At 52.3% G+C, this 13,341-nt stretch overlaps 2 protein-coding genes across 2 annotated transcripts; both read left to right on the top strand.

The window, feature by feature from the left end:
- The first annotated feature begins 124 nt into the window (after nucleotides 1-124).
- TRMT2B (tRNA methyltransferase 2 homolog B) lies at nucleotides 125-6,884 on the top strand. The gene is made up of 13 exons (XM_052673195.1): nucleotides 125-259; nucleotides 827-1,104; nucleotides 2,047-2,101; nucleotides 2,504-2,623; nucleotides 3,105-3,204; nucleotides 3,381-3,451; nucleotides 3,887-4,033; nucleotides 4,127-4,221; nucleotides 4,702-4,916; nucleotides 5,158-5,259; nucleotides 5,407-5,526; nucleotides 5,795-5,894; nucleotides 6,660-6,884. Exons 2-13 carry the CDS (start codon nucleotides 920-922, stop codon nucleotides 6,784-6,786), a joined length of 1,437 nt encoding a protein of 478 aa, XP_052529155.1. The 5' UTR covers nucleotides 125-259; nucleotides 827-919; the 3' UTR covers nucleotides 6,787-6,884.
- An 843-nt stretch (nucleotides 6,885-7,727) lies between these two features.
- Nucleotides 7,728-12,533, top strand: TMEM35A (transmembrane protein 35A). The gene is made up of 2 exons (XM_052673201.1): nucleotides 7,728-8,541; nucleotides 10,965-12,533. The coding sequence occupies exons 1-2, from the start codon at nucleotides 8,422-8,424 to the stop codon at nucleotides 11,349-11,351; spliced, it is 507 nt and encodes a 168-aa protein (XP_052529161.1). The 5' UTR covers nucleotides 7,728-8,421; the 3' UTR covers nucleotides 11,352-12,533.
- The last annotated feature ends 808 nt before the right edge of the window (nucleotides 12,534-13,341 follow it).

The following is a 13,341-nucleotide window of genomic DNA, read 5'->3' on the forward strand; positions in this document are numbered from 1 at the left end:
GCGGTGGGATGCAAACCGACATCCTTTTCATTTCTACCTCAAAGCGGCACAGGGACCGTTATCTCTAGCAGGCAGGAGGTGACGCGCAGCCGCGGGGGCTGTCGGGAAGTGGCGGCGCTTCCGCCGCGCTGTGACCCCGGTGTGGCCCCGCTGTGATCCCGCTGTGAGCCCAGCACAGCCCCGTGACAGCGCACAGCCGCTGCTGCCCTGCACCCATCGGATTCTGCACTGCCATGGCTGCAGCCTGCAGCTTGCCCAGGTGAAAAGCAATTTTTCGTTCCCTTTTGCATGTAAGAGGAGCCCCCCCTCCCCCTCCTCACGTTACCCCGGGGCTGTTATTGCCTGGATAAGAATTTTAGCTGATAGAGGCTTTAATCAGAGATTATTGTTTATTGTGTAGTTAAACTGGTGACGGATGTGTCACTTGGTGAAGCAAAAAATCAATAAATTCATGCTTCAAGCGTACTTGAGACCGTGTCCTTCTCAATCCTGATCCATTACACTGTTGGAATATTATGCTGTAAATTATTAGCGGAGTGTTATGTGGTGGTTATGCAAAGCAGCAGCCGTTCTGCTCTGCCTCATTACAGTAACTGGAATGATGCCCTATGCAATGTTAATCTCAGGCCTGGGATGTCTTCAGGAGGTTCACATGAGCCCAAATCACTGCACCAGTAGCTCTGGGTCACTGCTGAGAATCTTTGCGCTAGGAAAGCTGAGCGGTTGTGCTCTGATCCATGGGGAATTCACAACATTCTCTATGACACTCAAATCTGAGGATGGAAAAGACCAGAGAAGCATCACACCCGTTGCTGCTCTGTTCCAGGTGCAGTCAGGGCTCACAGCTGTGACATCTGCTGTGACACCACGGGGTGCACAGTGGGCTGCAGGGCTCTGGGCAGCCCCTCTGCTGCCTGCCATGGCTCTGCCCCATGCATCCATGCTGACTCGCCGGTGCCTCCGCCTGCTGACCCCACAGCCCGTGTTCCTGAGCAGCCTGCCTGGGTGGGACTGCCGACAGCCGACAGGGGAGAGAGCAGCCAAGAGGAGAAGGAGGAAGGATGGGGAGGGCTGCAGCCTGCCAGCATCCTCCTGGGAAGAGAGGTACGGCAGTGGGAGGTGTGTGCTGCGTGTGGTGGGGGAGCATTTGGGTATGGAGGGCTGCCGTTAGGAAGGTCTGTGTGTTGTACACTGCATGCACAGCTCAGCTGCCTGCTGTCAGAACCCTGAGCAATCGTGGTGCTTATTGCCTTCAGCAAGCACCAGCCTGGCTGTGATTGTCAGTGCCAGAGCAAAGGGCTGCACTGAGAGCTTAAAGGTTTCACCTCCATCCACTTCTCAGGTAGAAATGAGAGTCTCAGCTGTGACGGAAGTAATGGAATGGGCAAACAAAGAGGTCTAAGCAAGAGGGAAGGAGCTGGGACAGAGCAACTGCCCTGCTGGCAAAGAGGAAGTACTCACCTATGTGATTCACAGTTCTGTGCTTGAAATCAGCTGGTGATTTGGATGCAGCTCCCAAAGCCCCACTAGGGAAGAACAGCAATATATCCAGCTGAGCACGTGATAGACACTTAGGACAGCTTGGATTATATCCATCTTGCCCCATCCTCCCTTATTTTCATTGCAAGGCAGCTTTGTGTGTTGCATTCCTGCTCTCCTTGGCTTGGATATAAATATCAGTGGGTTCCAAGATTCATCTCCCAGCTGCTGCTGGAGGGCTGGCCATGTTCATGAACCAGTAATTCCCCTTATGCAGCACAGAAACTGCATTGGTCCACACTGAGCTTCATCCCATGCAGCTTTCACAGCAGTGACCAGCAATGCAAGCAGGCAGAGGGTGCAGTGAGCAATGAGAGGAGTGTCTTGTTCTTCTATGGGAAACCTCTAGGGAAACAGGGCTGTTCTTGGCTCTGTCTTCTAATGGGGGCTCATCCAGGACAACGGGGGCCCAGGCTCAGTCTGTCCTGTGCTTGCTGTGGCTCCTGTGTTTGTTGTGGCTCCCGGGTCCTCCCACCCCAAGCAGCTCTGAGCTGTTGTGTTTTCCAGGTTGGCAGATGCAGCGACACCGCTGTGGAGACTTCCATACCAGGAGCAGCTGCAGGTAAGGTGTGCAAAGCTGGAATTTCTCCATCGTGTTGCCCCAGCTGTCCCTTTCCATGCCCTTGAGCAACTGCCCTTGGGATCTGGCACAGCAGCTGGTCCAACTCCACCGAATCATTAGGATTGGAAAAGACCTCAAAGATCACCAAATCTCACCCCAACCCATCCCCACCATGCTTGCTGAGCCAAGTCCCTAACCCCCACCCTTTGCTGCCTTCATTCCTGAGTTATTCTAAAGCACAAAAGATGCCCAGGCCCTGCCCAGTGCAGGATGGGTTAATGGAGGCTTCATTGCTCCAACACCCCAGACCCACCCTTGGGGCCACGGTGTCTCCATTGCTGTGTGGTACACAGAGGTTTTGTGGTCCTGTGGGAGTGTTCCTGGCTTTGGACTGCTCTGTAGGTGAAGTATGAGAGCCTGAGGGAGGTTCTGCAGACCCTGACATCACATCTGTTGGAGCTGGGAGGAGGTGTGCAGGATCCCGGAGGGCTCTGCTGTCCCCTGCAGCCCGTGGTCCCCTCGGTGAGTGCCCATGGCTGGTTCCAGAGGAGCTCCCTTGCTGCCTTCTGCTTTGCAGACTGCAGAACAAGAGCTGTATGCTGCACTCATACAAATCTGCACCAGGAACAGTCACCACTGTTGCTGTCCCCGCTGCTGAAGCACAGCAGCCACTGTGCTGCATCCACTGGTTGGGCTCCACAAATGCCCAGCAAGTGCTGTTGAATGGCAACGGGTGCCACGTTTTGTGCATGGAAGAATTTATCGACACCCCTTTGCTTCATCTGCACTCCCACGTCAGGCGGCGTTCTGTCAGACTGTCCCTCTGCTGCCATCTGTCACACGGCAACAAAAGGAATCGGGATTATTATTGGGAAGCTTCAACCCCTCCTGCCATCCCCGCAGCATCTGCCTCTGACATTGTGGGCCAACATCATAAAACAGGAAGCACCACTTTTGGAGCAGCCCTTGTGCAAGGCTTTGATTTCCTTCTTTCCTCCCTCAGCCCACCGTCAATGGGTACCGCAACAAATCCACGTTCTCTGTGAACCGAGGGCCGGATGGGAACCCCAAAACAGTGGGGCTGTATGTGGGGACGGGCAGAGGTCAGTATGGGACCAGGGGTGGTGCTGGGTGAGAGCTGCTGGGCTTACATATCCTCTTTTCTTCTCTTTTGTACAATGGGGTGATTCAGAGCAAAGGCTTTTCTCCAGCTTACAGCACTGCACGCTGCATGGTTTGCAGTGAAACAACCCCCTCAAATACCCATCTCTCTCTCCAGCAAGAAATATTGTCTGCGTGAGAAGTGACCACATGAAGAACATACCCCTAAAGCACAAACAAGTGGCCCAGGTAAAGTAAATACCACGTCTGTCTGCAGGTGGGAGAACAGACAGGGTGCTGTCGCTCTTTCTGGGGGAACACTGCATTGGTTGTGTGTTTGTGTCCATCCAGTGTGTATGTGTATGTCTATGGACGTGTAGTTATGTGTTGTTCTTGGATCTGTTTCGATTCTGGCCAATGGAAAAAATGCTTTTTGAAGCACAAAAGTTAATGCCGGAACCTCAGAAGCGTCCCCTGGAGTGAAGTTAATGAAGCAGCAATTAATTGCTATTTAAAACAGATGAGAGTCACCAAGTGGGACGATTGAAACGTGTTGTTTTCCTCGCAAAGAGTTTCCTCTCCACCCAAGATAGCACAGAGGGCAATGGTGGAACAGTCGCTGTTTGGGGCACGGCGTCACACGAGGATGAGGCTGTGTCCCTCACTGTGCTGTGCTCCATGCAGTGCTATGAGCAGTTCATCCGCCGCTCCCCGCTGGGCTCCTGCATCCTGTTCCATGAAGGTGGGCACTGGAGGGAGCTGGTGGTGCGCACCTCCCAGCACGGCCACACCATGGCCATCGTCACCTTCCACCCCCAGCAGCTGGGCCGGGTGAGTGGGACTGGGCCAGCTCCAGGCCATCCCAATGGCTGTCACGGAGCTCTGTGGGCATATTGAAGCGACCATTCCTTCCCTCTCTTCCAGGAGGCTCTGGATGCTCAGAAAGCACTGCTGAGAGAGTTCTTCACCTGCGGACCTGGAGCAGCGTGTGCCCTGACGTCACTGTACTTCCAGGAGAGGTATTGGTGCTTGGGAGGCTCTTGTGGACGTGGCTTTAAGGTGGCTGAGCCTCGCATTCCTTGTGAAATATCAGAAATACTTGGATTTGGTTCTGTCCCATGGGAGTGTTGAGCATGGGGAACAAAAGGGAAAACCTAAAGTGCTCTTAGACATGACCTGGGTACTGCCAGGCTGATGGCTGCACTCAATGGTCTTAGGGATCTTTTCCAACCTAAATGACCCAATGGTTCTACCATTCCCAAATTGCATCAGCAGCAAAAGTGGGAATACATCCCGGGGCTACAACCCTCTACAAAGGGCCACAACCCCGCTACATCGTTGTGACCCAATTCAATTCTCAGTTGCAGATCCCTTAAAAGTGTCACAGTTCCTTCATCTTGTTGAAATGCTCGCATGGAATAAAAGCAAACGTGCACCCCAGGAAAGGGGCAATGAAATGCCGCCCCCCCAGCAGGGTGTCATTTTATGTGTCCTTCCAGCACCATGACACGCTGTTCCCATGAGCAGTCACCCTTCCAGCTCCTTCATGGAGAACCACACATCTTTGAAGACGTGCTGGACCTGACATTTCGCATCTCCCCAGATGCCTTTTTCCAGGTGAACACGAGAGGAGCAGAAGTGCTGTACCGGGCAGTCAGGGAGCTGAGCCAGGCTGCCACAAACACTGTGCTCCTCGATGTCTGCTGTGGGACGGGTGAGCAGCATGAATCATAGAACAGTTGGGTTGGAAGGGACCTTAAAACCCACCCAGTCCCACCTGTGCTGTGAGCTGGGTGCCCCCCACCAGCTCAGGCTGCCCAGGGCCCCATTCAGTCCAGCTACAGGGATGGGGCACCACAGCTCCTTGGGGCTGGTGCTTTCCATGCCCAACATTATCTCCAATGCTTGTTTTCCTACACTGAAATGCAGTGTGTTTGTGCATCCCTGGTTTCCAGGCACGATTGGTCTCTCTCTGGCTCGCCACGTGTCCAAAGTCATTGGTGTTGAGATAGTGCAGAAGGCAATAGAGGATGCCAGGTGGAATGCAGCATTCAATGGTAAGTTCAACCACTGCCATTGCTGAGAAACCTGAAGCAAAAGTGAAGGGTTGCTCCGAACTACTCCCTCCAGTCAGCAAAGAGTGGGATTCTGTGTTAGGATGTCTGAGAGCACACCTTGTTCGTGTGTCTGCTTTCACTTTGCAGGAATTTCAAACTGTGAATTTCACAGTGGAAAGGCAGAGGCTGTGTTACCAGAGCTGCTCTCATCGTGGGAGGATGCCCGACCCCTTGTTGCAGTGGTGAACCCATCCCGGGCTGGGATCCGTAAGGATATACCATTTATTTTCACCTTGAAGAAAAAGTTTTGAGCAAGCTGTGTGTGAGCTGTTGTGCTGGCTCCAAGCCCCCAGCTCACTCATTCTCTAGACATTCACCCCGGCCCTTCAACCACCCTCATGGCCTCTACTGGTTTGGGCCAGTGTTGGGAAGTCTCACAGTGGCTCTAGAGCCCAGATGCTGCCCACTGCAGTGTGGTGTCCCCAGGAGCTGGAGTGTCACCAGGCCATGGTGAGATGGTGCTGTGCTGTTGCAGATCACAGGGTTGTGAGGGCCATCCGGAGCTGCGGGGCCATCCGAAGGCTGCTCTACATCTCCTGCAAGCCAGAAGGTGAAGCCATGAAGAACTTCCTTGAGTGAGCAGCCTCTTTTCTTTTCTGCTGACATTAGTGACACTTGTGTGCCCTGAGAATGGGGACCTGAGGATCTGTCCTCAGCACAGGGGGGGGTTTGTTGTTACCTAATTTCACAGGGTTAATTCTGCAGGTGGGACCCCGGTCAGTGTGTGGCCAGAAGTGGTTTGTGCTTTTGCACTGCTTTGGGTTTACCTGCAAGCTGCACTGGTTGAAGCAGTGGGTATTCCTGATGCTGAGTGCCAGCAGAATGCATCATTCAGGGGTAGAAAAAAATGCAAAGGTGTTGTAATGACATTGTGCACAGCCCTTCCCAGCATAACACGGAGGGTGGTGAGGCACTGGAGCAGGTTGCCCAAGGAGGCTGTGGATGCCCCATCCCTGCAGGCATTCAAGGCCAGGCTGGATGTGGCTCTGGGCAGCCTGGGCTGCTGGTTGGTCCAACAGCAGGGGTTGGAACTGGGTGAGCATTGTGCTCCTTTGCAACCCAGGCCATTCTAGGATTGCATAATTCTATGATAACAGTGCAGCAGGGTGTGGGACACCACATCCCCACGCTCCCTGCAGGAAGGTGGGCCTCCAGCCAAAGAGCAAAGCCAGCTCCTGGGATTAGCCATCACCTCCTTAGGGTTAATCACCCAGCCGAGGGCTGACGGATGTTAGCCAACCTAAAGATACTCTCTTAATGCCTCCTCCGTGAAGCTAATGGCATAGGAAGGCTTACAGGGCAGGTCTGAAGGTCGCCCTTCAATGCTGTTCTTCCTGCAGGCTGTGCTGCCCCCCTGACCCAAGGAAGAAGCTGGAAGGAGAGCCGTTTGCCCCCACGCTGGCTGTCCCTTTCGACATGTTCCCTCACACTGCTCACTGTGAGCTGGTGCTGCTGCTCACCCGCTGACAGCAAGGAGGTTTGCAGCTCTGCGAGCTCAGGAAGCGACCTCCTGATGTCCTTAAGGAGCGGATGTGGCTCCTTATTTTTGTATGAATCTCAAGAAATGAGTTATTTTCCATTTGCTCTTACTGCGGGTTGCCTAATCTATATGGAAACATAATGATTTCTGGAAGTCGTTTTCTCATTGGGTTGCTCTGCAGTAGCCAAATAAATAGATAAACTAGGCTAATTGTATAAATGAATAGAAGGTATTTGTGTGTTATGCTCTTCTCATTGGCCGGCAAGCTGCAAGCCTCAAAGGTGCTTGAAACTCTCTCCAGCTCTTCAGAAAATGAAACTACTGCAAATTGGAGGTAGATCTCAGTCCGCAGAATGTTTCTACAGTCGGGTGTTGAGTTTCCTCAGAAAGAGGAAATTGGTTGAACGGAGGTTGGCAAACTTCTAGGGAAACAGGGAGAGCTTCTGCCCTAAAGACTCTACCTGCTGGTATCTCTCACAGCTGTGATTTGATCCTAAAGAACCCTAAGGATCATAGGATCATTGAGAATGGAAAAGACCTCTAAGATCAAGTCCAACTGTACACCTACTGCCAGTATTCCCCACTAAGCCATGTCCCTAAGAGCTTGGGACAGTGCCAGCCACCTTCACTGGGCTCTTCAAATGCATAGGGTCAGGACCTGGGGCTTGTTAGAGCAGATCCTACAGCAGAAGGGAGGTGATGGGCACTCTGCTGGCAGGTTCCCTCGTGCTGCCCCTTTGCATGCTTTCCCTCTCGTTTTCAGCTCACAGTGAGGGATGCTGTTCGTGGAATCATAGAATGGCTTAAGTTGGAAGGGACCATAAAAATCACCTAATTCCAACCCCCTGCCATGCACAGGGCTGCCAACCAGCAGCTCAGGCTGTGCAGGGCTCCATCCAACCTGGCCTTGAATGTCCCAAGGGATGGGGCACCCACAGCTCTCTGGGCAGCAGTGCAGGGCCTCACTGCCCTCTCTGTAAAGAATTTCTTCCTAACCTCTAACCTAATCCTCTCCCATTTTAATTTAAAGCCATTCTCCCTCTTTCTGCCACTATCTGCCCCTGTAAAAAGTCAGCCCCCATGCTGCTTATAAAATCCCTTCAGGAGCTGCACTGAGCTCTCTCTGCAGCCCTCTTTTCCCCACGCTGAGCTGCCCCAGCTCACAGCCCGGCTCCAAAGCAGAGGTGGTTCTCCAGCATCATTGCTTTGTATAATTACACCTCGACTTCTTGCTGTAAGGTGGGAAACAGATCTCTGCTAGGCTGTCCTTCTGCCAAAAGGAAATCGCCCGCAAATCAAAGGAGAGGAGAGAGAGAATGACTTCACATTAAAAAAAAATCCAAAACCAAATTAACACGGGATCAGGAAACGGTTGCTGTGGAGAGCTACACACACGGGGAGGAGCTGGCAGCGGGGTTGCTCCGTCCTTATAGGGACGCGGGGCTCCGGGAGCGGCAGCCCGTGCCCGGAGTTGCGGGGTGTTGCGGGGCGGGCGTTAGGACCCGGCGGCCGCGGGGCGGAGAGGCCGCATCCCTGCCGCTGTCTCTGCAGCGTTATTCCTCGGTTCCCTCCATGGTGACCGCAGCCCGGAGGCCGCGTTAGGACCGCATCCCGGCGGCTCGATGGCATCCCCCAGGACCATCACCATCGTCGCCCTTTCGGTGGCCCTGGGGCTCTTTTTTGTCTTCATGGGGACCATCAAGCTGACCCCGCGGCTCAGCAGGGATGCCTACAACGAGATGGTGAGGTCGGCGGAGAGGCGGCCGTGAGGCTCTCGGGTGGGGACCGCGACCGCTGCGGAACAACGATGGGAGGGAGGGAGCCAACCGCTGGGTACGGGAGGAACCGAGCGAGAAGATGCGGGCATCCTCCTGCGAGAAAGCTCCGGTGCGGGGCGAGGAGGATGGGATGGCACCGCTGGTCCCTAAAGATGGGGGAAGGATGGATGCGGGGTGCGGGGTCTGGGGAGGGGCTGCGGGTCCGGCCATCCCTGGGCAATGCCCGCCTCGGATCACACTCGATGTTGTGGGTGCTTTCCTGCAGGAGCAATGGCACTGAGTGTCCCCACCTCACCGGGCTTGTGTGAGATTAATTCCCATCCGTGAGATGCTGTGGGATTCTTAGCGGGCAGAAGGAGATGTGAAGAATCCCCTCATTACTCCCTGTGCTCTGGGAAATGGACCTCTCCCCCATAGGGTGCCAAGGAAGGGGATGGCACCGCGTGCGTTTATCAGCTGGGAGAATCCCAGAGCAAGAGCAAGGGCTGGCCCTCTGCTCCCATCCGCCTTGGGTTATTCTCCTGCCCTCCTCCATTTTCATTTTATTCTTTGCAGTGGTGGAAAAGCACCGGTGTAATTCTTGGGCCCGTAAGAAATAGTGATGGAAGTTTCCAGCACGTTCTGTTCTCTCCCATCGCTGCACCTGCTTTTCCTTAGCTCTCAAATAACATCTGAACGGCAGTGCTGTGTCTGCAGACCTGCACAGGTCTCTGATAGAGGACAGCGTTGCAGAATAACTCAGGACTGAGAAGTGAGGAGAAAATGTCCAGAAAACAAAGCTCTCCAGCTCCTGCTGCCTCAGTGAAGTGTAGGAATAAGGCACTGAGGCTTTGGCAGCATTGCAGAATGCTCACTGCATAGCACTGGGCTTCTCTGTGGGTTTATGCTTTGCCAGGAGTGAGGCCTACAGGTAGGGATGATCTCTGTTTTTATTACAAGGAGGAGGTGGAGGCATTCAGAGATTGGGCAACAACACCATTCTTAATGCCCTGCGCTGTGATGAGGCTCGTTAGGTTTCTATGCTTTTGCAAACCAGGGTGATACGTTAAATAGATAAGATGGGGATGAAAACCTGATTTTGCTCATCGGTGTGTGACTTCTTGCCCCAAGCAAACACAGAACCGCTGCTGTTTACCCAAATGTGCAGTGATTTTATTAGTTTTAATTTCCCACTCAGCAAAAAGCATGCACAGCTGTTTGTTTATGGCAATACCAGAGTGCTGTAGGGCGTACCACCAACCCACTGCTTTATCTATCTGTTAAAAACTGCTGCCTTGAGGAGAGCTTTTGTTGACAGAAGTCTCAAAGCACATCCTGACCTTACATCCACTTGGTCAAAGGATCTTTGTTTGGTATCAAAAATGACAAAAATGAACAATGTTCAACCACAGCATCATCAGCTTCTCTTAAAATTCACAGGGAAGTAGAGAAGTTCTGTGTGCCCACAACGCAGGTTTCCAAAACTGCTTGGGAAGTAAATGTGCAAACCCACCTATACCTCATGTTCAAATGCAAGAACTTGAGTGCATGTAAGGACAGAGGTTGCTTCTCCCCTGAAACAAGGAGGCAGCTGTGGAAGGAGGCTGGCGGCAGCTCACAATGCTTCTAAATCCAGCATAAATCAGAGGGCAAGGATGTCAAGTGCCTGCTTGCTTTTATCTGAGGAAAGAAAGGATCACAGAGGTGTGTAAGAGCAGGAGCAGGACTCACAAAGGTGAATCTGAGCTCTGATGCGTTGTCTGTTCCACCCTGAGTCTGTCCTGCCCACAAACCCTGGGGTACTTCGTGTTGTTTTGAGATGGGAAGTGATTTCTTCCACCTTCTGTGCCCTGGCTTGGCGGGGATGAGGTGTGTTATTTAAGGGCATGATACTCTCAGACAGTTGCTTTTTTTTTAAACATGGTTCTGCATTGTTGATCGTAGCAATGGTAACTTCAGATTTTGGGAGAAGGAGTACTTAACACACTCCTAGCTCCAGCATTGGGTGCTAGTTTACACAGCTGTCTTCCAGCTCCTGAAGGAGCATTGCAGGTTGATGGAGTGTTAATATCCTTCCATCAGAAGCTTTATGGCTATGGAGGGGTATCATACCAGTGGGGTTTGTGATGACTGAACTGATCTTGGTTTCCCAAGGAGGCTGTGGATGCCCCATCCCTGCAGGCATTCAAGGCCAGGCTGGATGTGGCTCTGGGCAGCCTGGGCTGCTGGTTGGCGACCTGCACATAGCAGGGGGTTGGAACTGATGAGCATTGTGCTCCTTTGCAACCCGGGCCAATCTATGATTGTATGTTTGTATGATTCTATGATCTTTACACCATACCACACTTTCCTATGCCAATGAAAGTCACCTCTCCCTTCTCACATCACCGCATGATGCTTGGTTTCAGAAGCGAGCCTACAAAAGCTACGTGAGAGCCCTCCCCATGCTGAAGAAGATGGGAGTCAGCTCCATCCTTCTCCGCAAGAGCATCGGAGCCCTAGAAGTGGCATGTGGCATTGTCATGACACTGGTTCCCGGCCGCCCCAAAGACGTGGCCAACTTTCTGCTCCTCCTGCTCGTGCTGGCTGTGCTCTTCTTCCACCAGCTGGTGGGGGACCCGCTCAAGCGTTACGCCCATGCTCTGGTCTTTGGGATCCTGCTCACCTGCCGCCTGCTGATTGCCCGCCAGCCCGAGGAGCAGCCACCAGAAAAGAGGATGCTGTCGGTGAATGGGGACGAGCAGCCGCTCCTCCACGAGGCAGCTCCTGAGAAAGGCAAAGTGAAGGTATCTTAGTGGAGTGAGTCTGAGGAATACGGACCCTCGAGGCAGCTCTCTCCAAAAGCACCCAGAAAAAATCCTTTTTTTTTTTTTTTTTTTTTTTAATTTACCTATTTATATTTTTCAGCTGTCTAAATAAAGTTTCACTTGGGGTCTGAGAGATATATGGTATGTCTACACCGTAGTCTTGCTTTTGCTGCTGGCCTGTAATGTAGGAAGATACAAGCTAGCTTTGAGCAGGATGGTTTGGAGGCAGTTAGCACCTGGCTGGAGGAACATTGGCCTCAGCAGGAGCTGCAAAACCAGAGTGTGGGCAGCTCATCATGCTAGATTGGCACTCCTGAGGTAGGGGTTTGTCCCTGAGCATAAGACCTGAGATCCTCAGCAGTGTAAAGTTGGCCTGGATGCACTTCTGCTGCGTTACAGCCTCAGCAACAACTGCTGGGTAGAACATTACCACTGCCCTGCACTGGCTCGTGCAGCCCAGCCCATAGTGTCACCCCAGGCACAAATGTACATTTTCTTTTATGTTGTCAGGCAGGGAATGGACCCTACTCAGCATTGTTGTGTTTGAGGGAGGTGTCCCACAGCCTTTGCTGCCTGTGACCAGTCTGTTGTGAGGTCCAGTGATGCAGGGAAAACGTGATGCACTACTTACATCTTGGATTTCCATGCTTTGCAGAGGCTTTAGAACAGGGCAGTGGCCTCTTAAGAGTAACTTTTTCCCTATTTAACATGAAGCAATGGTATCTGTTTACCTCCCAACTGAGAATAAGGCTCCCCGCTGAGGGGATGGGAAGCAGTACTGCCTAAAGAATTGCTTTTATCCATTACCATATTCCCGAATAGTTTGCTGCTGGCAAAGAGCATCAAACTCTCCCTTTCAAGAAAAAAATAAAAAGAAAAATAAATCCCTTTTCCCAAAACTGCTGCAATTTCTTGGAATCCGTGGTTACTGCTAATAGATGAGGGTCTGAGCATGTCTGGGTGTCACACTGTGCATCCCATACTTCAGTGGGAACGTCCCACTGGGGGAGGTCCTCTCACAAGACCCCAAATCCCTGTGTGTCAAAGCTGAAATCTTATGGAGTGTCACGAGAAGTGTGTTTTACCTCTGAGTTCTGTTTGCTTCTGTCGATGTTTGTCTGGGTTTTTCCTTATTCGTTATTGATGAAAATAAACTTCTTTTTTTTTTTTTTGAAACTTGGAGAAAGATGGTCCTTTTGGGAGATGCATCTGGAAATAATCTTCCCGTGTGCTCCAACACTGCATCCAAACCAGGCAGAATCACGTTAGGGGGATTTCAGAGAAAGACAAGGCGATACAGGATGGAAGCCATGGGAACATTGCTTTAGAACAGAATGGCAGTGAGAAAAGATATTAAACCCACAGTAAAACATCAGTGTTGTATCACCATAAGCATCGGACAGATGTTTGCATGCAGTCTACCCCGTTTTGCTCGTGCAGTTGACTCAAGTCCTCTGCTGCAACAGATGCAGCCCAAACACAGGAATCGTGCAAAATCCCCCTCCTGGAGCCCCAGAGAGTGACAGATTGTCACAGACAGAGGGCACTGCCAACAGGGCACCTCGGTGGGGCAACCAGAGACCATCCCAAGGTCACCCCAAACGTGCCTGCCATTTGCTTTACTTCCTGAGAGGCACTTCTGCCATGGCTAGGCCTGAGCTATTAGCACTTTGAGTTCCAAAAAGGCAGGTAGATCCACCACCAACCCCACAGCACCACCACAACGCGTGCCCTGTGCAAAGCGCTGTGGCATGGCAGCCTTCCCGCAGCCAGTTCCCACATCTCCAGCTCAATATTTGGTGTTTGCCACTAGCGCGGCTCCTCACCACAACCTGCACAGACACCACGAGGAGAATTTAAAGCAGTGTGCGGCACAGACCGTTGCTGTGGGCTCTTTAGATGCAGACAGCAAGTGGGTTCCCCTTTCTGTTTCTCTCCTTCAGAAGAAGGCTGTTCCTGAATCCAATGATGGCTGACC

Source organism: Tympanuchus pallidicinctus, unplaced genomic scaffold (genome assembly GCF_026119805.1).
Source record: "Tympanuchus pallidicinctus isolate F22 unplaced genomic scaffold, pur_lepc_1.0 scaffold13, whole genome shotgun sequence".
Lineage (NCBI taxonomy): Eukaryota > Metazoa > Chordata > Aves > Galliformes > Phasianidae > Tympanuchus > Tympanuchus pallidicinctus.